The sequence below is a fragment of the Kogia breviceps genome, chromosome 1 (genome assembly GCF_026419965.1).
Source record: "Kogia breviceps isolate mKogBre1 chromosome 1, mKogBre1 haplotype 1, whole genome shotgun sequence".
NCBI lineage: Eukaryota > Metazoa > Chordata > Mammalia > Artiodactyla > Physeteridae > Kogia > Kogia breviceps.
In genome coordinates this window covers 106,875,177-106,901,337 of record NC_081310.1, presented here as the reverse complement: position 1 = coordinate 106,901,337, position 26,161 = coordinate 106,875,177, and the positions used below count along the sequence as shown (strand labels likewise).

The 26,161-nt window shown below is 37.1% G+C and overlaps 1 protein-coding gene across 1 annotated transcript; it reads right to left on the bottom strand.

Moving 5' to 3' along the window:
- Positions 1–7,910: 7,910 nt before the first annotated feature.
- On the bottom strand, positions 7,911–25,765 carry VCAM1 (vascular cell adhesion molecule 1). Its single transcript, XM_059073167.2, has 9 exons — positions 25,496–25,765; positions 24,676–24,951; positions 21,754–22,074; positions 20,227–20,493; positions 17,738–18,013; positions 15,217–15,537; positions 14,067–14,333; positions 12,184–12,450; positions 7,911–8,826 (listed from the first exon to the last, which is right to left on the bottom strand). Exons 1-9 carry the CDS (start codon positions 25,557–25,559, stop codon positions 8,666–8,668), a joined length of 2,220 nt encoding a protein of 739 aa, XP_058929150.1. The 5' UTR covers positions 25,560–25,765; the 3' UTR covers positions 7,911–8,665.
- Between the last annotated feature and the right edge of the window lie 396 nt (positions 25,766–26,161).

Below are 26,161 nucleotides of genomic sequence, written 5' to 3'. Positions count from 1 at the left end.
CATTTCTTTGTTCAGACAGTTTGAAAAGTTAAAACTAGTGCTACTCAGATAAATCCTAGAGAAGCCCATGTCCCCTTTGCATGGCAGAAAGAAGGGCCAAAAAGCAGACTTTGCTTAGCAAGGGTGAAACTGGAAGAGATGTAAAGTAGAATACTCTTTTATTATATCAAACAAAATTGCAGAGCTACCTGGTTGAAAATTTCTGAAGGAATAAAATGAATTAGGAAATTCAGTTGCTCAAACACAGTAATTTAAAATAATAAAGTGGCAGTTTTTCTCCTTTCCCAGGATTTCCTTACATCTTTCTTTATCTGCTTAAGTATTATCAAATTCCCACAGTAGTAAATTATGCAAGACTGGAAAAGAGTGAACAAATGATTCTTGAGGCATAAAGTAACAAAATTTGTATGAGGCACCTGAGGTCAGCTGGATAGCTGGTGAAATACTGAGGTTTAAACCCCAAGCAATTCTGGCTGTGTCCTTCCCCAAGTCCTGTGAGAGTGTGGAGTGATGGTGTGCAGGCTCTTTCTGTCACCTTCCCTCGCTCCAAGGCCTTATTTAGAAATTCCAGTGGTGGTTTAGTGGTGAAAGGTTGTTCAAGTACTTTCCTCTCCTTTTTATTCTCTTCAGAGCAAACACTCAAATACTCAGAGAGCCAAAGCAGCTGTCTCACTCTATGTCTGGATCTCAGAGCCCTAAATATTTATAGGTCATTGAGAATTCCAAGTCTCAAGTTCAGGTAGGATGCTATTTTTACTTGGTTGCCGTTTGAAGACTTACTTGCAGTGGTTAACATACTAGAAGATAACTTTTTTGACTATAACTCTAATACTTTCTAATTTGGAAAACTAATTAGAATTAGTCATTCTAATCTAGTCATTAGAATGACTAAAAAAATTTTGTCATTCTAATTTGGAAAAATATTCATAGCAAATATTTTATTTGGTATAAATAAAATAAAAATACCCATAATACCACTGTCAATGTAACACTGTGATCTTCTTTCCTCTCTCTATGTGTATATGCATATAGACACAGAGTATTCAGATTTTTATGATGTTTTACATACAATTTTTATTATGTTTTTATTAATCTATTAGTTTATTATTTCTTTACTGGAACATAGGTATTTCCCCATGCCAATGAATATTTTTTGAAAATGTTATTTTAGTAGCTAAATAATTTTCTGTTTTATCCACATAAAACGTAAGAAAAATGGTTCTTCCGTTTCTCACTACTGTGGCAGACATGGAACTAAATAATGGAAAGGAAGTTACCACTAAAGGCAGAAAGCTGGGAGGGGAGTCTCTGGGAATAGTCAGGGAACAAAGGTATAGATAGAAAATATCAGATGAACATGAGGTGTCAACCTCCTAGAGCACTGCCCTGCTCCTGTTGGTTCCTTTCAATGGCTCTTACTCCTGAACAAAGCCCAAACTTCCAAGTCAGCATTTAAGGCCTCCCACAATTTGCTACAACTCACTTTTCCAACTTCAGTTCTTACTGTACTTGTTTACATTTTCCCATGTTTCTGCCAAATGGGCTGGTTGCCTCTTTTTTACGTAGAAGTCAAAGGTCTTTGCTCCCTCTCTAACCATGCTCACTCTTTCCTCTTCACTTTGAATGTCTCTGCCCTTCCTTATAGTGACTTGTCTACATTTTATCCATTGTTTCGGGATGCAGCTTGAATAGCACCTCCTTCATGGAGCCATGCCTCAGTCCTTCTATCTCTCCTGGCCAGAGTCAGTGTTTTTCTCCTCTCAGTTTTATCTTTTTTGTTTTTGTTTTTGTTTTGTTTTGTTTTGCGGTATGCGGGCCTCTCATTGCTGTGGCCCCTCCCGTTGCGGAGCACAGGCTCCGGACGTGCAGGCCCAGTGGCCATGGCTCACGGGACCAGCCGCTCCGCGGCATGTGGGATCTTCCCGGACCGGGGCACGAACCCGTGTTCCCTGCATCGGCAGGCGGACTCCCAACCACTGCACCACCAGGGAAGCCCTCAGTTTTATCTTTACCAATCTTTACTTGAATTATGGCTATTTGAGCACACATCTTATTACTCCTTTTAGATTACACATAAAAATTTTTGAACATTTTCATGTCACAGTATTGTCTCGAACATTGTAATTTTTATGGGCACACACTAAGGAATTAATAGCATCCACTGTTATACTGCTCACTTAGCACCTTGTGTCCTTATTTGAGTAAAACTCACCTGACTGGTCTTTCTTACTTTCATCACAGAAATGTTTTTTGATGGTAACTGATCTCCAAAGATGGTCCCTAATATTTCTTCTTCACTCTGTAAATTCCCACACACATCAAGACATGGAGCTACCTCCTACCCCCATCCCTCAGAATCTGGGCTGGCCTTGTGAATTGGCTTTGACAAACAGAATGCAGTGGAAATAATAGTCTGGGACTTCCAAACCCAGGACATGTTGTGAGGAACCCATACTACAAAGCGAACAGCCAAGGTTGTCTTTGACAGCCACAGCTGAGCTCCCAGCTGACAGCCAGCAGTAATTATCGGCCATGTGGGTGAATCACATTGAATATTCCAGCCTACTCAAGCCCCTAGACAACTGACCCAAACCCATGAAGAAGAAGAGCACAAACCCATGCAGCCGACCCTAGTCAGCCCAAGAATCATTAAACATAATAAAATGGTTTTCATTTTAAGCCACAGAATTTTGGGGTGGTGTGTTACACAACATATAAACCTAACACTGATACACAAGTTAAACCATGTGAATTGCTGATATTGGACAGGTTTTGACTGACAACCTCATATTGTTCAACCTAATATGAATAATGCCTTGATATTGTTCTATTGCTCTTAGCTCTTATTCTAAGCAAGTTATAATGCTCTTGAAAAAGAGAGGTTGAAAGTTATCATCAAAGAGAGGTTGAAAGTTATCACCATAGCAGTAAATAATAATAACAGTTAATAAAAATAAATGAATATTATGTATTGACCAAAAATTAAATAATCCAACAGAGAAGTGTGTTGTATATACTAGTGATCCATACACAACACTAAAGAGAAAAACCCCTGAGTTCAGCTTTTCCAAACTTCAGTTCTTTACATACCACCTTCATGATTTAGGGCACGTCTTCATACTCACTATAAGATTATCTACATAATTTTTACTGAGAAAAATCATTTTAGTGAAACATTATATCCCTCCCATCAATGGACCTATTTAAAGAGACTCAAAGTGATAGAATGTTACTGGCCATCTTTGAAGCTTATATGTTAAGATAGACACATTTACATACCCACAGGCTCTGATTAGATCATCAGACACACAAGTAGCACAACATGTGTATTAAAACACAAAAGATCAGAGTTCTTTCTTAGTAACATTATGAAAAACCCAAGGCTTTCCTTCATCTCCTATTTCTCTTTTTCAGTATACTTATCACTCTCCAAACCACAACCTGAGGCATCCATTTCTTCCTAGTACCCCAAATATCACTGGTCTACACAATGACATTTGATCTAGAACCCTCCTCAGTGGACAGCATTTAAGCTCCAAAGATTTCTTGTCTTCTTCTACAACCACATTTATCCTGTTCACCAACTCCATGGGTCTTGTTCTCCAATAGAGAGACTTAATATAAAGAATTCATCTAGACTACTTTGTTCATGTTTATGCTTTCAAGGTACCACGTATACACAAACTATTTTAATTTTTGGTTTACTTCTTTGTATTCTGGCTTTTCCATTAAATATTTGAGGTAACTTATGGAAAGTGTTTAATAAGATAATAAAATATGAATGTAAGGAAAAGATACAAGAGCCAGAAGAAAATGCAAACTGGTACAGATGTAACCAAGGGGAAAATAAAACACTCAAACAAACAAAATAGTCCATAAAATACCACACATATGCTATAGTTAATATATAAATTTGACTAAGAATCTCCTGGTTGATCAAAGAATAAAGAAAACAGGTCTTTTATATTAATCTCCTTAATCATGATTTAGAAGAAAATTAATTTCTTCAGGTAAATGTTTCCTGCATTGTATTCTAAAATTAATCTCTTATATGGATCCTTATAATGTGGAGCAGAGAAGTGTAAAATATAAAATATAAAGACATTCTTAAAACAAATAGAGAAATAATTTCTAGAGAGTGTTTCTAGCAGTAGTCTTTGATTAAAAGTGAGTTCAGACTTCTGTTTCTAGTCAAGGTAAGGGGTTGGATTTATCATTACAACTGAAACAATGACAAAGCCAGAGAATATATATGAAACAATGTTTTTCAGTCATTGGATAGGAGGTTGCAAAGGACAGTGATATCCGCGAGGGTGGAAACAAATGAGGTAAGTCTTCTGATTGCCCAGATTTACTGCCTGGAGAGAGTTTCCAGGCTATAACTTGAAGAGAGAGGGAACCCAGGCAGAGCCTGGGGACTTCCTGAAACTGAGAATGGTTTTGAAGTTGAGAGAGGCTAGGGTTGGTAAAATGTGCAGGACAGAGTTCCAGAGAGGAGAGAGCTACACAGAGAGAGCTCTGGAAATCTTCAGAAAATCTCCAAGTCTTCCTCAAGCTGGGCTGTGACAGTTTCCTTTGTAAGAAAACTACCCACATCTGGGGAAAGAGCCACCCAATAAGAGCAAGGGGAACAATTCTTGGGTTTCCACAGGACAAAGCATAGTTTGTGCTCCCTTCAACAAAAGTGGGAAAAACTCATAAATCATGGGATATCAGGTAGAATACTCAAAAGAGTATTGATTCAGTAATAAAAGAAAATTAGCCCTGGATTAAACGTGGCTCCAGTCTCACAAAATAATACTTAAAAAATAAAAACCTCAAAAGGGTCAACATTTCTCCAAGGAACTTAGCTATGACCTAGAAGAAAAGCTCAGGAATATTTATAAGAATATGAATATATCCAGCACCAAGCAAGGTAAAATTCACAATGTCTTGCATCTAATAAAAAATTAAAGGTCACATAAAAGCAGGAATGTATGACTCATATTAAGGAGATGGGTCAATCAATAGAAACAGACCCAGAAATGACACATATGATAGAATTAGCAACAAGAACATTAGAAGTTATTATAATGATATCCAACACATTCAAGGTGAAGGAAACTTGAGCATGGTGAGTAAAGGCCCAAGTAGAACCACTAGCCATGAAAACTACTACTGAGATTATTTTTAAAAACACACATTGAGTAATAGCAGATTAAACAATGTAGAAAAAAAGATTAGAAAACTTGAAAACATAGCAATTGAAACTATTCAAAATGAAACACAAGTAGAAAAAAGACTAGAACAAATAAGCAGAGCATCAGTGAGCTATGGGACAATGCCAAGCACCCTTCTGTATCTGTATTGGAGTTTACAAAAGGGAAGAGGTGGGGGGTACAGAAAAAAATTTTTTGAAGAAATAATGGTTGAAATTTTTTCCAAATTTAATGAAAACCATAAAGTCACACATCTAAGAATCTTAACAAACCACACACACACACACACACACACACACAAATCATAAAGAAGACTATATGAAGGCATATCATAATCAAATTTCTTAAAGCCAGTGTTAAAAATATCCTAAAAACAACAAGAGATAAAAAAGATGTTACATTAAAAGAACAAAGATAAGCAGATTTAGAAGAAGGTGAAACATTTCTAAAGAACAAAAGCAAGAACAAAAACAAAACCCTGTCAACCTAGAATTCTATACCAATAAAGTTCTCTGACCATTTATCTGATTAACTTCCACATTGGAGGAAACTACTGACCTGAAAACTCATGTGAGGCAACAGGATGATACTTGTCTCTGAGCACATTGTAATTTAATGGAACATAATTATTGTATGTTTATAAAATAGCATAACCATTTGAATGTACAAATTTGTTAATTAAATTATCTATTCATTTTTTTAAAACTATCTTTCAAAATGAAAACTCAAAAAAAAAAAATACTCAGAGACGTTCTCAGCAAAGAATTCATTACCAGCAAACATGTATGTACTATGAGAAATGTTAAAGGAAGCTTCTAAACTGAAGGAAAATGATGGCAGAGGAAAATCTGAATCTACAGAAAAGAATGATGAGTACTAGAAACGGTAAATACGCGGTTAAACATAAAATTTTTTCTTAATTTTCAAATATCTTTAAAAGATAATTGTTTTGGGGGGTTTTTTTTGGTTTGCTTTTGCTGTACGCAGGCCTCTCACTGTTGTGGCCTCTCCTGTTGCGGAGCACAGTCTCCAGACGCGCAGGATCAGCGGACAAGGCTCACGGGCCCAGCCACTCCGCAGCATGTGGGATCTTCCCGGACCAGGGCACAAGCCCGTGTCCCCTGCATCGGCAGGCGAACTCCCAACCACTGCGCCATCAGGGAAGCCCGATAATTGACTTTTTAAAGTAAAAAACAACAGCCATGTATTGTGGGGTTTATTACACTTGTAAAATAAAAATATCTTAGCACAAAAGCTGGAAGGGGGAGATAAGAAAATATACTATTATAAAGTTCTCATATGTGAAGCGGTGTAATAGTTAAAGATGTACTATAAATCCTAAAGCAACTACTAAAAACAAAAACATAGAGTAATAACTAATAAGCCTATAAAAAAGGTAAAGTGTAATTACTAAAAATATAACAATCAATCCAAAAGAAGGCAGGAAAAAAAAAGGAAATATGGAGTAAAGAACAGATGGGATTATCTTACACCATACACAAAAATCAACTCAAAGTAGATTAAGACTTAACATAAGACCTAAAACTGTAAAATTCCCAGAAGAATACATAGGGGAAACCAACAAAGGACAGGTATCCAGAATATATATGTATACACTTATGTATCTCCAACTCCTAAACACAGAGTTGTTAAATGTATGAAAAGATGTTCAACCTCACTAGTAATCAGGAAAATGAAAATTTAAACCATTATGGGAAATCATTTTATACCCATAAGAAAGGCAAATTTTTAAGTTAGACAATGCCAAATTTTGGTAAGCCATTTAGTAATGTGAACTCTTATTCACTGCTGGTGGGAGTATAAATTATTTCAATCACTTCAGAAAATAGTTTGGCTTTCCTTATAAACCTGAAAGTGTACATTTCCTACAACCCAGCAATTTCATTAGAATGTATACACTTTATAGGAATTATTGCACCCTAAGTTAACTCTTACACATGTTAGTCAGGAGCATGTAAAACAGTGTTTATAGATGCTTTGATCAGTATTGTAAAAATGGAAACAGCCCAAATATCCATCAACACTAGATGTATAAATAAGCTGTAGCAAAATCTTATAATGAACATACAAAGCTAAATACAATATGGATCAATTATTCAAGAACATAATTTTGTGTGAATAAAGTCATAGACAAATATACCATTTGATTATTTTTATGTAAAATTCAAAAGCTGGCAAACAAAATAATGTTCTACTTAGGGTTTCCTAGATAGGTGTAAAATCTCCAAAGAAAAGGAATGGTTAATGTATAATTCAAGATATCGTTTATGCCTCAGTAAGAGAGCTGCAATCAGTGAGTAGCATCTAAGAGGCTCTGAAGAATAGTAATGCTCTTTCTCTTGGCCTTAGTGGTACATACAGGTGTTCACTTGCTGCCCTTTAATATGTGCATGTTCATCTGCATTCACTCTTTCTGTGTATTCTATATTTTAAAAAAAATTTTAATTGCAGATTCCAAGGTCACAAAATGAGATATTTCAGTTCAATAGGTTAGGATAGCCCCAAGAAATGTGAATGTTTGTCAAGTTCCCATGATGATTCTGATAAAAGTAATCTGAGGACCAGACTTCAAGTATCTGCTTATTATTTCTATGGGTTTGAACTCTTTGGTCTTGGAACTTGACATTTCACAAAGAGCTGCAACAGCTCTTTAAAGGAGGCAATTTATAATAAATAAACACACAACTCTTTCAATTCCAGAAATTATCATTTTACTATACAAAAAAACCTAAACATTTACAAAAGAAAATCAAAAGAAGTTTCATTTTTAGACCACATTGGGAAAGTTACACAAGTGTCTGATGAACAAACAACATCATAAAATGTCTCCGTACCATATCAGTACCATCCAGAGAAATCCAATCAACCATTATACCATAGGAGGTTGAAGTGTTTAGTACCTGAAAGTCAACCCAGTGCCCTCTTGGTTTATTGTTTGCCTATAATATAAAACGCTAACATCTTTACAAAACATGGAATTGTTTTCTATGAACTTTATAGGAATAAAATTCTGTTAAAGGAAATAAAATATTAAAAGGATGACATAGTTCAGCTGCCAATCAATATTAAGATGCTTTAAGTTATAACAGTCAATCCAAGAAACATTTTAATAATTATAGAAATGTGACTACAGTGTGCTGATATTCCAAGCAATCTTGCTATGGCATAGTTTAATTTTACATATATACAAATCATGTTATTGCATATACACATCAAGAAACTACTCCAGTCATCACATCTCAAAAGTAGTGCCTATTTTTTAAGCAGAAATCTTCCTTTGGCATCTTGCTTACAACAAGGGGCATAGGCAGCCATTTCTTTCCAAGAGTTCACTACATCCAAGGAAGTCTGGACTCCTAGCTTGTTGTTTTCCTTGTGGAATGATGAGCAGTACTGAGGATTTGAACTGATAAATAGTGTCTCTGATTGAACATTTCAAACATTAGCTACACTTTTGATTTCTGTGCTTCTACAAGACTGTATGACCCTTTCATGTTGGCTTTTCTAGCAAAGTAAATAATCATTCCAATGGCAGGTATTATTAAGGAGGATGCACAATATAGCACGAGAAGTTCAGGAGAAAAATAGTGCTTGCTATTTTCTCTTCCTGGAAAATAACAAAATGGATGCAATTAATGTCTAGTATAAAAAGAAATTGTTTAATAATAATAGCTACATGTTTTATTTTAACAGTACAACTTGTTCTCTAAAGAGAAGTGAATCAAAGTAGCTATAAGAACCAACAGGACCCAAAATGCATATTTCTTTGAATTATTCAAATAATCAGTTAGCAGTTGCTATGCTCATGATGAGTCTAAAGATGACAGTTGTTGATTTCCACAAACTTGGATTCAAATAGATTCAGGTTCAATAGCAGAATGGAAGGAAGGGCACAACTTTTTAGGACTCATTTAGAAGAGCAAGAATTGGAGAAGAGGGTTTGCTTTGGGAAATAGAAACATATACTAAAAAACTAGGACTCTGATCATTATGAATTAAAATAACTAAACAGTTCTCCAAGAAAAGCCTTGTAACACCTAGAGTGTAACCATTATAGTCAAACACCACATATAAGATAGTAAGGGAAAGAATTCTTGTCGATGGCTTTTTTAGAGATATATAGAAAACTTTATATTTTGTATCTCTGAAGTAGGGCATCTTAATATACATTATTCCTCTTCAGCATTTATATCACTTCTTGATAATATGAAGTTTTTTGGGTAGCATTATGTTTTAGCTTAAATGTGACTTACTCAGAGAGACATTCTCTGACCTGCATCTCCTCCAGCCTAAATAAGAAACCCTAATATACTTTTTTTCTAATATAGTTTTATAACCCACTACACTTTCCCTCCATAGCTCTAATCACAGCTTATAGTTAAACATTTGTTTGCTTGATTATCTATTAATTTTGTCTTCCTCCTTCAGACTGTGAATTACATAAGCACATGTATCTAGTTTCTTTTTGAGACATCACTGAATAGCCAGTACCTGTCTCCCTGCTTGGAGTAGCTTGCACCCAATAAATATCTTTTGAATAGTAATATATATTTTTTCTTTCTACATCCTGTCATTTTGTTGTAAATTGGGTACATAAGGTAATAGTATACAAAAACTTTAAAATTAATACTCTTTCTACTTACAAAAATCATCTGACCCCTACAATACTATTTAATATCTTAACCTTATAAGAACATCTATAGAAGATAGCATGGTATTTACTGAAGTTTCATCTCTACTTATATTTATGTTTGCACAGCACTGTATGACCTCACAAATATTGTTTCTTCAAGTGACGTATATATTGCCTCAGTCCTGGAAGAAATGAGTGATTTGACCTTGATAATCATTGCTTTACTTCTAGGAGTTTCTAATCACTGGAGATCAACCAAGAGGAAAAGAATCACTGGAGTCAGATGACGGGAAGTCCATTTTTTAAAATTATTGAGGTCAAAAACACTTCACCATAAACATAATGATAATTGCCTTATTTTTCTACTTTCCCTTGCTAGAGTAGAATTAGTCAGAGTACAAGGGTAATATTTTAATAGAATTTCCATTATCATAATTATGGTTAGGCATCAATAGTGATAACCTGCTGAGCAATGGTATCTCTACTCCTATTGTTTTCTTTTCAATTTAATAAATATTATCTTTTGCCTTTGGTTTTCCCCTCAGATATCTGCAGTAAAATACAAATTTGCTCCTGAGTTGGTTACCAGGGCAACCTTCGAGTACAATTTTCTATTAGCTCTATCAACACTGAAAATCCTAAAGACTCCCAACCATTTCTATCACTGGAATACATTCAAGCAAATGTATTTGTAAAAAAAAAAAGAACCAAAATTTTAAAACTCAGCTAACTACAAAAGATGACTAGTTGAAAATTCCCAGGAAAAATGTCAAATTTTCATTTCCATTCATTTGTAGTTATTTTAAACCATATTTAGTTTGGGGGTTCTAGCTGAGTGCCTAATGTGCTTTAATTTGTTCATTTAAAGAATGAGTGAAAATGGAAAATATGTAAGTTACTAACTTAATAAAGCAATTAGAAAAGACAGCAATGTATGAGAGACAAAAAGTGGAGAAGAAGCTTTGGTGTGTCTTTAAAAGAGAATTGTTAACTACAAAAAGAAATATAAAAGTGTTAGGAGTCCAAGTTCCTGGGACTAGGCTTAATTAAAGGTGTTCTGGAGGCATTGAGGATTAAATAGGAATAAATGAATTTCAATCTACTCAAAACCAAGATCTCAATCCGTCCAGAAACATCCCCAACCTCATTGGAAGCACTGATTACATACACCCCCGTGTCACTTTGAGTAACATGATGCAAGGTAAATGTTCCATTCTTTGAACACATAGTCACTTCATTGGCCAGATCAACTCTTTTCAGGATAATCACTGCAGGTGGATGACTAAAAGTTTTACATGTAATCGTGATATTTTCCTCTTCTTTAACATTTCTAGATGGATGTATTGATATTGTCGTGTTCTGAGGAGGTACCATGAAGACAAGAAAACATACTGTAAGGTCTTGTAATCTTGAGAGATTTGGCCAGATGAGTAAAATTTTTACCCATTTTCCGACCCACATTTAAATTTTCTTTACACTGATGAGTAGTTGCTAACTCTGAGAGCCCAGTACCAGAGGCTCTTAAGAATTGGCATTTGTTTGCAAAAATGTTCACTTCAATTTTGGCTTCCAGCACACAGTGGGAGCTCATTAGAACTCAAGGAGTGGGAGACAGGTTAGTAAAGGCTGACTTATTCTGCTTCCACTGATAAAATCAACAGATCCTACTATGTGTTCACACGAGGGGTTAGGAGATTAAGAGGCTTCTGCAGTTTCTCTGCGGGGGCCACTGCCCCCTTCCTTCCTCTCTCCATCAGAATACGGTAAAATGGACAAGGAACTTGGATTTTCTAAGAGACAGACAGTTCTGTAGTCTAGAGTTTCCTTTATGTTGTTCAGCATTAAGATCACCATACTCAATTATTACCCTGAAGAGAGTCAATCCAGAAAATATGTAGTTACTCCATGTTCAGAGAGTGGCATTCTCTTCTGGTAGGAAGGAAAAGGGTCTGGATAGAACCTTTCTTTTTCCATGTGCCAATTCTACTTCTCTAGTTTCCTTATAACCCCCAGGGAACATTTTTGAAAATACATTTAAACACTTTGGAAATGCAGGACCTCAGAGACCAATGATGAATTGTCAACGTTTAAAAAAGCAAAGGAGAATTCTACACTGACCACTGATTGATTAATGTCAACTTCCTGGCTGAACTCCATAGAATAGAGCAGCTGTGTGTGATTATTTTAGGAAGCACTAATAAATAACCATAATCATCATGGAATTCAGTTCCATTTTGCCCACTCATTCACCTAATCCTTGAAATTCGTTACAATTCACCAAGCCTCTGACTGATTATAAAAAATAATAAAAAACAAAAACAAAAAGCAAACCTTTAACATCAAGTGTTATGCTTCTTAATTGCAAGCCAACTTCATTTTTAGATTCACATTCGTATACTCCCGCATCCTCCAACTGGGCCCTGTGGATGGTATATGCACCATCTGTAGACTTCAGCACTATGTAGCCTGACTCTGCTTTTTTCTTCAGGATTATCAAAGTTTGGGGAACATTTCCACATGTACAGGAGATAATGACAGTGTCTCCTTCCTTGACACTCTCAGAAGGAAAAGCCGTAAGTCTTATATCTTTTGGAGCAACTGTGGAAAGAATTTAAAGATACTTCTGACTGAATGAAATATAAACCAATCCCATATTGATTTAATGACAGTAACAATAGCTGTCAAGATGGTATTTGTACTTACTGTTTGCATTAAATATTTAGAGGGGTAATTAAAGAAGTAAAGCATTTACTGGATTGTTGTAAATGATCACATTTTTTTTTTCTTTTTTTTTTGTGATATGCGGGCCTCTCACTGTTGTGGCCTCTCCCGTTGCGGAGCACAGGCTCCGGACGCGCAGGCTCAGCGGCCATGGCTCATGGGCCCAGCCACTCCGCGGCACGCGGGATCCTCCCAGATCAGGGCACAAACCCGTGTCCCCTGCATCGGCAGGCGGACTCTCAACCACTGCGCCACCAGGGAAGCCCAATGATCACATTTTTAATAAAAGAAGACAACTCTTATGCTTCTTTCATGTCCCTTAATAGAATTCTTTATCCAGCCTAGCCAACAAATAAGTGTTTTAAAAACAACTGTAGATTTTAAATGTGAAAAAGAACTTTCTTTTTGGTCACACTGCTGTGAAAATATTTATTTAAGTATAAAGGCCTTTATAGGCTTCTGAGTTCTGAGCTGGACAATCCCAGATCAAGAAATTAAGCTGTGCTTACAATCCTTAATAACACCAATTATCCTGGGCTAAGTACTTGACATACAGCATCTCTGTTAATACGCAACCCGTGGAGGGAGGTACCACGTCACCATTTTATAAGTGAGATTCCCATTAAGTTCATCTGTTTTGTGACTTGATTTGAAACTCTTTCCCCAACCAGAGCTACATCCTAAGGGCTTTCTTTAAGGTAGTGCATTGCCCTGCCAAGGTTCTTCCTTTAAAATACAAATTATTATTGTAATGATGTAACAAGAAAGTCACTAATATCTTAGTGGAAAAAATACCAAGGGGTAAGAGAGGAACTGACAGCTCTAGTGGAGAAGAGAACCTTGAACCCCAAAAGGGAAGGTATGAGGAAAATCCAAATCACTTCATGATTTTGCCCAAAACTGCCTACAGCTTCATCCTGTCAACTAGGAATTGTTTTGTTCTCAGTCTTGCCTCTCCATCCTGGCAAGAATGGGTCTGGATCTGCTAACTTCATCCACCCTAGGGATTCTATGCCATTAAACTGATAAACCAGAGGGCATGATCACTGCTACTCAATCTCAGAATTTATAAAATGTTTAAGTGCCTTCTAAGCACATACTAGCAGTCATCTTGTGAGATTATCACTCAGAGTTTAATCCAGCTAGATAAGGTAGCTTTAGTCCTAAGTAATTTCAAAATACATATATACATCTTCCTATCCTTATTTCAATGCCATAATCAATGTCTTGTAAGTGTAACTGGAACTCTTGGCACAGTTCCTGGATTCCACCTGCAGTTGAAAGAATTTTAGGATAAGTGACTTGGAATGGTTCATGAGGAAGTACTATTCCAGGAGCTTTCCATGCAGAGGAAACATCGTGAGCTCTTCAAAACACTCTCTGCATTCTGTTTTAGTAAAAATTTTGTTGGTTTCAAAAGGGACTTTGTTCAAAACCAGTAACACAACCAAAATAAGACTAGAAATCATAACTCATTTAATCACTTAGCTCACCTTGGATAATTAATTCAACTTCTTTTCTGCTTATTCCAACCTGGTTAATGCCTTCACAGACATAAATACCAGAATCTTCCATTTTTGTAGACGTTAAGGTAAGAGTGGTATTCTCAGAAAGAGGCTGTAGATCCCCATTACTTAGCAGTCTGCTCCACAGGATTTTCGGAGCTGGAAGGCCATCGCTAGAGCATGTCATATTCACAGATCTACCTTCCTCCAGGATGGAGGAGGGGCTGACCAAGATGGTTGTATCCCCGGGAGCAACTGAAAAGGTGGGGACACTTGTTAGTTTGACTCATTATACACCGAGTTCCAAAGAGTTTTGATAATGTTGTGAAACTGGACTATGTATTCGTGGATTAGAACAGTTTATTAATCTCCATAACTTTCCAAAAGAGGTTTCTGTCCCCATTTACTTTAGCACATACAGAACAATAGAGAGTAGAATATGGACACATCCTGGATATTTTCCAATGGAAATGAATTCTGTAGAAACTCTCTTACTATCAAAGAATGGATGATCAATGATAGTATATATTGACATTTATGGTACATTAAACATGACCATGAACTATGTGAATCACCTATGAAAAGGTGGACTCTATTTTTCTACCTCTTGAATCTAGGCTGTCCTTGTGACTAACTTTGACCAATATATCCTGGAAGAAGTAACAAGATCCTTGGAAGTAGGACTTCCAAGCCCAGGCCCCAAGAGGCCCCTTTCATGATCACTGTCTTGAAATACTGCACTCTGGTGACTATACCTAGGCTACCTTCCTTGAGAGACACCACATGGAGAAAGAAAGGCTAAGAAACACCAGAGAAGGCCCAGACATGTGAGTGAGGCCACCTCGGACCATCCCCCACTGACCTGCCAACAGACTGACGATGCATAAATGAGCTCATCTAATACCACATTGAACAAACTGCCCATCTGACCTCTTCCCAAATAGCCAGCTTAGAATCAGAAGCCAATAAACAGTTGTTTTAAGCACTGGGGGTGGTTAAATAATCATTATTTTGTTGTTCCTTTTCAATTATTTTTTTCACAACAGTTTTAACTATCAACCTCATGTTAACTCTTGCCTGGCAACCATGATTTTTAAAAATTCATATTAAATTGTGGATACATCATGCATGTACTTACCATTAACATATAGTATCTGTGTACTCTGCCTTTGTTTGGGTTCAAATTCCATTTCATCAATAGGTAACTTAGCCAGACAAACAAGAACTTTTCCAGTGTCTTCAGTGGTGGGGATGAAGGTCATTTCCAAACTCTTGGTCTCTAGGGATTTCTTACTTACATCTTCCAAAAAAATTTTATTCTTCATAATACTCTCCCCTTTAAGTAATTCAATTTCCAGCCGGTCAAAAGGATATACATCAGGAACCTTACACCTTACAGTGACTGGGTTTCCACTCACTAACAGACCACTCATCTCAATTTCTGGATCTCTAAGGAAGGCTGCAAATGTCAAGCAAAAATGATGTTTATATGTGACAGTCAAGGAAAAACAGAACTAATCTCTATTAAATGCAAAGGTCTCAAAATGCAGATTTTAATTCACCTGGAATAGGATGATCACTAATATATAAATTACAACATTAAGTATAAATATTTATGACATTAAATATAAATAACGCTGGAAACAAAAAATACCTAGCACATCAAATCATCAGGTAATAAATATGCTTCTTATTCTTCTCTAGTGATGCAATCTTGCTGACAGCTATGGACTGGTCTATTCAATGGACATGTCACCATCCTATTTAGTAACTATATATTCTAAACATTTTAAATATTTTCCAGGATGAATTGGATATTTACTATGTGCTAGTCCCTTAACATTCATTATCTCAGTCTTCAAAATGGCATAATCTAATGGGTATTAACTTATTTGACAGCCAGAAAAACTTATAGAGATGTATTTTACAGCTAGGGAAACATAAAATTCATAGAGGCTAAGAGTCTGCCATTTGGCATCATATCTAGTAAGTCACTGAGCTGAGATCAGAATTTCTATTTCCTTGAGCTCAGAGCCCAGGCTTGGTTTCACAAAGGCATGCAGCCTCTCATCTCAAATAAGAACCAAGGCCACTTCTCAGTTTAGACATTTTCATTTTCAACGGCCAAGTTTAGGGAGAAAGTCTTAAATGTTCCTTGAATAATACTTGTAGTTAAGAAAAAACTATGAGATTTAGATTCTGAATAACATTTATAACACATCTTATGCAAATCAATAAAAGTGAGATTAGAGTGGCTATCAAGAGCAAGAACCATGCTAAAATTTTTTTCTCCTTAAGAAAAATGTTGTTAAAGTGATACATTCTCTAAAGTTTCTGTATGATGGTAAGGCTTCACTGCTGGTTCTCATTGCTGTTGGGAATGTGCCTACATCAGCAGGTCCTGGACTCTTGGTAATATGATAACTCAATAAATTTACCCTTCCTCTGAGAGATTCAAATCCCTTTACGGACATACCCTAACTCATGCTGAACAAACTCCTGAGGGGTAACACAAGTTTGGGCAGAATTTCTGGAGGAAAATCTCTACAATTGTTCTCTTGAATTCCACTGAATAAAAACAAGGCAGAATAACCTTCTCAAAGTGTAACTTTATGATCACTTTGCATATTTTTCCCTCGTTCATTATAAACCGAGGAACTCCAGCAATGTCAATTCATAGAGATTTGAGGCTGTAAAGGATTTTTGCTAAGTTGACAAGAACAGCAAGAAAAAGTGTAGTGTACTTATGTGGTGTAAATCAATATTCAAATCTAGTGCAGTCTCCTGCTTCTACTTTTTGTCTGCCACTGACCATCCCCAGTGGCCAATCTAACTCCCTGGCTTTCTCTTTCTCCCCATTGCCTCATTTCTCCCATCCTGCCAATCGGCTTTCAAATGTGCCTTCAAAACAGACCTACTAGAGCATGGCCTTGAGGATACGGGGAGGGGGAAGGGTAAGCTGTGACAAAGTGAGAGAGTGGCATGGACGTATATACACTACCATACATAGGGTGGATAGCTAGTGGGAAGCAGCCGCATGGCACAGGGAGATCAGCTCGGTGCTTTGTGACCACCTAGAGAGGTGGGATAGGGAGGGTGGGAGGGAGGGAGACACAAGAGGGAAGAGATATGGGAACATATGTATATGTATAACTGATTCATTTTTGTTGTAAAGCAGAAACTAACACACCATTGTAAAGCAATTATACTCCAATAAAGATGTTAAAAAAAAACCACAACGGTATGCTTGGGCTTCACCCTTAATTCAAATAATGGATCAGCAGTCATCCCACCATGTTATCTGAGTGGACACTGACTACACTCCTTGCACACGACCACCTCTGTATACCCCACATACACCCAGAGGGGGATGGGAAGCAGGGAGCATGCAGTGTGTTCAAGTCCATGATGAGAGAGTATCAACAAGACACAACCTAAGCATTGTGGATGCTGGGTTCATATGTAATATCTACTTAAGATTTAGGCCAATTAAGTTACATCAAAAATTCTGGTTCAGAGATTTAGGAACCATTCACAATGCTAAATTCCCCTTCTAAACACAAGGATCTTGTCTTGTGTCACAGATTCGGATTCTGTTTCTTCCAGTGGAACTGGGAACAACAATGACAAAACAGTAAACAATTCTGAAAACCACTTACAGTAGAGCTCCACATGGATTCCCTTTTCCAGTTTCTTATGCCCACATGTCACGGTGCACAGATAAAAATGTTCGTTCTCAAATCTCACAGGGCTCAGGGTCAACGTGGACTTGGACCCCTCGCTCCTCACCTTCCCGTTCAGAGGGCTGTCTATCTGGGTTCTCCAAGAGAAAGATGGGGACTCGCAACCCATGACATCACAGGTCAACACAACTGAGTCGCCAATCTGAGCAGCAATCTGGGATCCAGGAGAGATCTCTACAGTAAACTTTTTCTCTGGGGGGATAAAAGAACAAGATGAAAAGAAGATAAGATTCTTTTCTTCTTTCACCACAGCTCAATATATGGTCTTTTTTTTTTTTTTTTTTTTTCCGGCCTCTTTTCAGCTAACATCGATGCCAGGAATAAATTATTCCTTTCCAGCTTGGGACCTTCAGAAACAAAAACACATCTTTTAAGAACAAATGCACAAGATGCTGTTGATTCATTCATTCAACAGAATGAATAAGGATAAAAATTTGTCAAGACAGAGATTGGCATCTTTTCAACAACAAAAAAATTCATTCTCCACTCAAATGTAGTTTATCAAATCCCTGTAACAGTGGAACAACAGCTCAAAAATATAAGAGGTTCCAGTGTGTCAAGCATTGTGGAAAACACTTTACATATATTATCTCATTTAATCCTCACAACTTCATGAACTGATATTATTAATTCTGTTTCCCTCTCCTCCTCTTCTTCCTCCTCCTCTTTCTTCTTGAGGAAAAATGATAAATAACCTCACCCAGCTTAAAAGTGGCAAAATTAGGACTTGACGCCAGGTGGGTCTGATTCAAGATCCCAGCTTTTCAATTGCTTGAACAACTAAATCAAATCATCCTCATGTGGAGATAAAACAAAATCTAAGAAAAGTACTGAAAAAAAGTTATACAAATATGTCTTCTGATTAGAAGCAATACCTGTAACAGACCAGCACTTAGAGCTTCTGTATCAACAGAATAAAGCTGCACCATTGAAAGTCACACAGAATCACACTGAAAGTAAAGTCAAAATCTAAGCATTAAAGTGGTATGTGGGCCACCTCTTAAATTTGTTTGATACAATATAAAAATACTTTACTATTGACTCAGGTGCTGAAAACTGAGATGCCAGGGCAAACTCCTAAGTCTCAGATATCCAGAAAAGCTCTTTGGCTGCCAGTGCCACCACTGCTGGTTGTTTCTGACTAGATTATGAAGAGTTTTATGCGACTATTTTAAGAAACGTGAATTTTAATTTACATGCAATTAGGGTTTGGTGGAAGTCATATAAAATGTGCACCTTGGGGCTTCCCTGGTGGCGCAGTGGTTGAGAGTCCGCCTGCCGATGCAGGGGACGTGGGTTCGTGCCCCAGTCTGGGAGGACCCCACATGCCGCGGAGCGGCTGGGCCCGTGAGCCTTGGCCTGCACGTCTGGAGCCTGTGCTCCACGACGGGAGAGACCACAACGGTGAGAGGCCCGCGTAATGCAAAAAAAAAAAAAAAAAAAAAAATGTGCACCTTTCTTGTTTAAGGTAGATAACTCTGGTAGCAGTGCATAGGATTATGTTGGGGGACAGAATGATAGCAGGGTGACCATTTAAAGACAATTAGCTATAGTTGAAAAACCATGCAGTTTGGGGTTTAAATGGTCTCTGTTAAATGCCACTAATGAGCTATGTGACTCTTAGGCAAATTGTCAACTATTCTGTGCTTGTGTTTTTATTCACCTCATAAGGTTGTGATAAAGAAAAAAGACAACATTTATAAAGTGGAAAGAGAATTCCTGGCAGATATTAGATATACAAGCAATAAGGGTCATTATTAATCTCTGGGAGACACTTCTCTCATCTGTAAAATGGATATAAAATACATACTCGTTAGTTATTTCTTGAAGATTAAAGGAAACATGTGTAAAGTGCCTGGAGTATAGCTGGTGGTCAGTGGATGTTATTTATTGATAAGAACATCTTTCAAGAGTCCAAGTGAGAGATGATAAACTAAGGCAATGGCAAGAGGGTTAAAGAGAAGAGGTCAGATTCTAGGGATCATTTTGAAGTAGAACTGACAGGTTTTGGTGATATGGAATAGGAACATGAATTTCAGAGTAAACAGCATATAATACATAGTTCAAATCTTGGGAGTCCAGAGTTAGAAGGGAGGAGGACCAGATGTGGGAACCTGAGAATACTAACATTCAAGGGGCAGAGGAAGAGAGAAAGCCAAGGAATGAGGCAGTGAAAGAATGATGAGAAATGGAAAGGAACCAGGAAAGCAGAGCCATGGAAGTTCTGGCAGGAAAGATTTCCAAGAAGTATGAGTAAGATGAATATATAATTGTATTAAAGTACATGAAGATCAGATGGATCATCAATAAAAGTTTACGAAGTAATTTTGGCATTGAAGCTACTTCACTATTGCTTAAATCTGAATGACGGCAGCTTTATCAGTCCTTTTACACATTCTGCTTACCTTGAACAATTAATTTCACCTCTTTTCTGTCTTTCCCAACCAGATTAACTCCTTCACACACATAAATTCCAGAATCTTCCATCCTCATAGCAATTAAAGTGAGAGTTGCATTCTCAGAAAGGAGCTGTAGATTCCCATTGTCTAATTTCTTGCTCCAGAAAATCTGTGGAGTTGGTAGACCTTCACTGGTACATGTCATCGTCACGGAGTCACCTTCTTGCAGCCTTGTGGAGGGATTCACAGATATAACTGTGTCCTTGGGTGAGACTGAGAAGGCAGGACACAATAGTAGTCATTGCTAAGCATCATCTTGATCCAATAGGGCTACGGTATTTCTCTCATAGACTTTATTTACATGCTTTCACAAATTTGACAAACTTTCTCTGCCAAACTAGTGTAAAGAACTGCTGAGTCATAAAAATCAGTCAATCCAGTTTCTGACTAATTTGATGGAGTTACTTTTTTTGATGTTTGGTGTTTTCAGATGGCCATAGATACTCAGAAATTAAGAAAACCCTTAGAATAATGTGGTTCAATCTCCCAGGTAAGGTAGAAGGTCCTGCTCAGCTTCCTTGGCAAAGGTTCATTCAAGTCAGCTTCAACACTTATGGTGCAGGGAAATCCACTGCCTTATAGTAAACACAGTCCATTTGAGTTTTGGACAGCTCTAATTATTAGAACATTTCCCTTTATTGAGCGGACCTCTTCCTCTTTGTAACTAACTTTCATACACCAGTCATGGTTCAGTCCTCTAATGCTAAAGAATATACCAAATCCCACTTCTACATGACTGTCTCTCAAATACTTAGTTATAGCTCTCGTTTCCAAGGTTTATATTCTCTAGGAAAAATATCTATTTTGACTATTCTTCTCAAAACATTGATAAAACCTTTCCATCTCATTCTCTTTCAGCTAAACTTGTTATAGAAGGCAATACTTCTTTTAAGTATGGTGTCAAAGCAGACCAGAGCATTTTAGTCTAGAACAAAGCACAGTGAGTCCACTCCTACCAATTTTGGGATTTCAGGACTGCCTCAGCTCCCCCAGCCATCTCAGGGAGCATGGAGACAATCAAACCTCATCTCCTCTCTCTCACCCCACACATGTGTGTCCAGGTGAGCATACATATATGCACTCACACACAGAATAAGTGCCCACCTTGTAAAATCTCTATACCTTGATATTTCAAGGCATGGTATAAGAGTTTACAAAACATGATTAAAAACATTTTATCACTTGAGCCTATTTCCTACTACCTAATCAGGTGGTATTAGTAGTCCTCTTTGATAGACTACGAAATTAAGTGACCCAAATTCACACAGTTAGCGGAGCCAGAACTTAAGCTCAAATCTTCTCAACACAAATTTGATGCTCTGTTTATTAAATTATGCTATTGACAAAAATTATCCTCTCAATGAATCAAAATGGTGTAAAAACTACAAAACGTTTCTTCTTGACTTTAGCTGCTAAGTTTACTGCTGTATAGATCCAAGACTAAATTCCCATAGACTTTACACAAGTACTTACTGTAGACTTGCAGTTTTTTTGTAGTCTCCCTTACTTGGGGTTGAGAATCAATTTCATTAATGTGTAATGTAGCTTGACAAACAAGAGCTTTCCCAATATCCTCATCAATAGGAGTGAAGGTTACTTCCAAACTCTTTGTTTCCTGGGACTTCATTTCTGAAACCTCCAGAAAGTTCTGTGTCTTCATGGAACGGTTGCCCTTCAGTAATTCTATCTCCAGCCTTTCAAATGGGTAAACATCAGGGACCAAACACGTGACTGTGACTGGCTTCCCAACCTCCAGGGGGCCACTCAAATGAATCTCTGGGTCCTTAGGGAAAGCTGCAAAGTTCAAACAAATACATGCAAATGGAGTTTTTTTTTTAACATGTAATTTTTTTAACATCTTTATTGGAGTATAATTGCTTTACAATGGTGTGTTAATTTCTGCTGTATAACAAAGTGAATCAGCTATACATGTACATATATCCCCATATCTCCTCCCTCTTGCATCTCCCTCCCTCCCACCCCTCTAGGTGGTCACAAAGCACCGAGCTGATATCCCTGTACTATGTGGCTGCTTCCCACCAGCTATCTATTTTACATTTGGTAGTGTATATATGTCCATGCCACTCTCTCACTTCGTCACAGCTTACCCTTCCCCCTCCCCCTTCCCCATATCCTCAGGGCCGTGCTCTAGTAGGTCTGTGTTTTTGTTCATGTTTGTATGAGGTCCCTTACTGATTTAAATCAATGTAAACTAAATCTAATATGTTTGTGAATACAGTCTTAATACAGCAGAATTAATTGTTTAAATAGCCTTTCATGGTTTGGGGTAGATTCAAGAACTGGAATCTCCTGTTAGAGAGTTCAGTTCTGATGCTGCATGTACTAAGTGTTGCATGTTATCAGAGTAAAAGGAGGGAGAAGAAATTCATGTTTATTGAATACTTATGTGTGCCCATCACTGTGCTATTCATTTAACACCAATGACTTTATTTTAACCTCACAACAACCCTAAGAAATAGATACCACAATTCATAGATATGAAAACATAAACTTAGCTCATGTGCATAACTTTCCTAAGGTCACACAGCTAGTAATGGTAAAGCTGGGATTTAAATTCAGGATTTTTATTATTCTGTACTGCTGTTGAAGATTTTTTAAATATTATATCACATTCTCTTACTTTAGTGAGGGCAGAGATATTTCATTTTATGGATTAGGAACCTGAGGCTTAGAATGTCATTGCAAAGAATAGTTATTGGGCAAGATATGCTAAGAAATGAAAAGAACAATTCTAAATAATTGGCTTCTGAAAAATGGTGCCTCTGACAGGCATTCATCCACCAGAAAGGTACACTTGTGCAGTCTTTAAATTCTGGAAGGCATATTTGCCTCCCAAAATGCCTAACTCAAAGTCTTATACTCCGCTTGAACTTTTTAGTGTCAAGGGACACACTAGTTCAGTCAGCCATTGCTTTCCTTGCAAGCCTACTTTTCATTGTAAACCGCCAGGATGGTAACACATTGGCTCGATTCAAAACTGTGAAATAAGAATACAAAGTTTCCAACTCTAAAGAATATTACAATCAAATGTGGAATGGAGACAGGACTGTTAAACATAATGAAAGACAGACATTCTTGAAAAAAAAAAAAAAAAAAAAAAACTTCAGCCAAGATAATTAAAGCCAGAAGGGCCTTCATTTCTCTTTTTAAATCTTCAACTATTTGGTACTTGTGAGGAAAGGCAAAGGAACTGGAAATGTTTTGCTATGTGAAGAAACAGTATTTTTCATTTTTCCACCAATAGTCCTGTCCCTCATATTCTGAAAGAAATGCTCTTATAATCCACATAGTTTGCTGTCAGGTAATACAAGAACTCACTACTTTCCCCTGTATTTACATAAGGGGGCCTTTCAAGGAGCTCAGGAGGCTGCACAGACAAAAACTCTGCATGTACAACCAGCATAATTGAAAGCAGCCTGCCAGGCACAGTTTCTTGGGAAGCACTAGCAACATACAGGCTTCTTGAAGAATCAGTTAAGGTTACTGGACAAAGTTGTCTCCACTACAGCAGAAGAGAAGCAACATAAATAGAAAAGATAATCAAATGAGTTCTTCGTGAAGAGATGACTATCAAGGATTCCAGTATTTTGGAAAGAGCAGTAACCAGAATGCAAGGGATTTATTTCAGGTTATTTTTTCACTCCTTTTGCTAACTTTCTTTGCTGGATTGAGAATGGATTGGGATACATTTTGGTAGGCTGGTAAATGAGAGGTATTCATTCACATTCACAAGGCAAATCTAGTTCATTATACAAATACCTTTGAGGTTGAGCAATCGAGCATTGACTTAACGGCACCAAACAAAAACAAAAACAAAACCTCCTAAATTTATCTCTGCCAAAGTCAAATGAGTGAAATGTTTGTAGATATTTTTCTTCTATCTAAAGGGGAAAATTTTGTACAGAAGCCCATTACTAAATTATAGATCCCTTGCTTAATCTTTAAACCAATTTTAAGCACCAAATTCCATGAGAATAAATAAATGGAAAATCCCTGAAGTATGGAATTCATAAATCATTTAGACACATGGACAAGTAAACATATAAGGATATAATTGAATAGAATTTTTTTTTAATAAAATAAACATAACCTTAGAGATCTTCACTTTATGGTTAAGAAAACTGAAGCCCAGAGAAGTTGAGTCTTACCCTTGGTCACCATGTTTGTGGCAGAGTTGGAAATAGAAGCTAGGATTTGGGTCTCTGGTCTAGTGCTATGTTAAGCTGTCTCTAGCTTTCTTGGTACACTAGGTCCTCCACCCAAGAATCTGGACATGAATATAGTTTTTCCTTTCTTTTCTTTCAAAACTGGCCTTTTAGAAACTTATCTTAAGGAGAAATGGAGAGAAAATCAAATATGCTCTAAAGTACTCACAGTAGATCTCCACTGGGATTCCTTTTTCCAGTTTCTGAGACTCACAAATCACTGTGCACAGGTAATAGTGTTCATTCCCCAGACTAACAGGATCCATGGTCAGCGTGGATTCAGTCCCCTCATTTCTCACCTTCCCGTTCAGTGGACTGTCTATCTGAGTTCTCCAGGAGAACGAAGGGGACTCACAGCCTGTTGTGCTACAAGTCAGTGAGATGGAGTCACCAATCTGAGCAATAATTTTGGATTCAGGGAAGATGTCGATTTTAAAAGCTTGAGCTGTGAAGGCAAAAAGAAAAAAACAAACACTGGTTTGTTGAGTATTCTAGTCCTTCTTCTCTGTTCCAGTATAACACCCAAAATACAATCTGGCTGATCTCTTTCCTAAACTGCTTCCAACTAATGCAAGGCAGCATTGGGGTCACTTTCAAAAGAAGGTGTTGAAATTATCTTCGCTTAGGAGAACCCTCACTCTGACCTTGATGCCCATTTATCAGAGTTGTTTTTTCACTAGCTAAGTTTGCTCTCATTATCAAGTGCAGGAAACTAAAGAGATAGATCTTCCTAGAGATAGAATTCAATTACTCATTTGACATTTGAAAAAAGGTATCCAAAAAAACATCCACTTTGCATCTCTAACTATGACAATATAATGATGTCTAGCAATACTCAATAGCACATTAAAAGTTAGGTTAAATTAAGTTTTCCCACTCTTTAAAAATCCTAGTGCCTTTCTTTACGACCATAACAAAACTGACTGAAGCCAAAATCAGGGCTAAAATGGAATGCTAGCATTTGGAACAAATCAAGGAGAAGAACTTACAAACTGCAAACACCATCCAAAGTACATTTGAGGCTCCAAAGATCACAACCATCTTCCTAGGCATTTTAAGCTGCTGTTGTTATGAGAAAATAATGGTTCCAAAACCCTTCTTTCTGTCCCCACTGAAACTGCCTGGGAAGTCTTGAGCTCCTAAAAGCCAGTGAGGTTCAGCGAGGAATGAAATAGAAAGTCTGCTCTTTATAAAGGGTCTTGTTGCAGAGACACAGAGGCGGAGGGAAATCCCTTCAAGGGGAAACCCGGAGCAGAGCCAGAAAAAAAGTTTAACTGACACCCAGCCAAGTCCAGTGTTAACCCCTTCCGTTGCTCTCAGTACTGAAACTACTATCTCGTCCCTAGAAAAAGAAAACACTTCCAAGTCTATAAAATTAAAACTTTTCCTGACTTTTCATTCCAAAAGGATATCTTTGCATGAAATATATAAAGTAATGCTTGTGGCAGAATCAGCTTTCTGAATACAATGGGGAAAAGATAGAGGGAAATATAGTAAATTACACTCTAGTTTTTGAATTGGCTAAACAAGCACTATGTCATGTAAACTGATTTTTCTCCATTAGGAAGATATATTTGCAATTCTAAAACAGAGACTAAAGTTTCTCTTGCAAAAAAAAAAAAGGGAAAAAAATCCTTTCTTTTGATGAGTTATTT

Bases quoted from the DNA above. Each gene is read 5' to 3' on its own strand.
- VCAM1 (XM_059073167.2), bottom strand. From the start codon at position 25,559: ATGCCTAGGAAGATGGTTGTGATCTTTGGAGCCTCAAATGTACTTTGG. The intron at 18,014-20,226 runs GTAAGCAGAATG...TTATCCCCCCAG, and splicing joins GGTGAAATTAATTGTTCAAG to AGAAAAAGTTTACTGTAGAG. The intron at 15,538-17,737 runs GTAAGTGGTTTT...TGACATTTGCAG, and splicing joins AATCCATGTGGAGCTCTACT to CCTTCCTTAGAGATCCAGAA.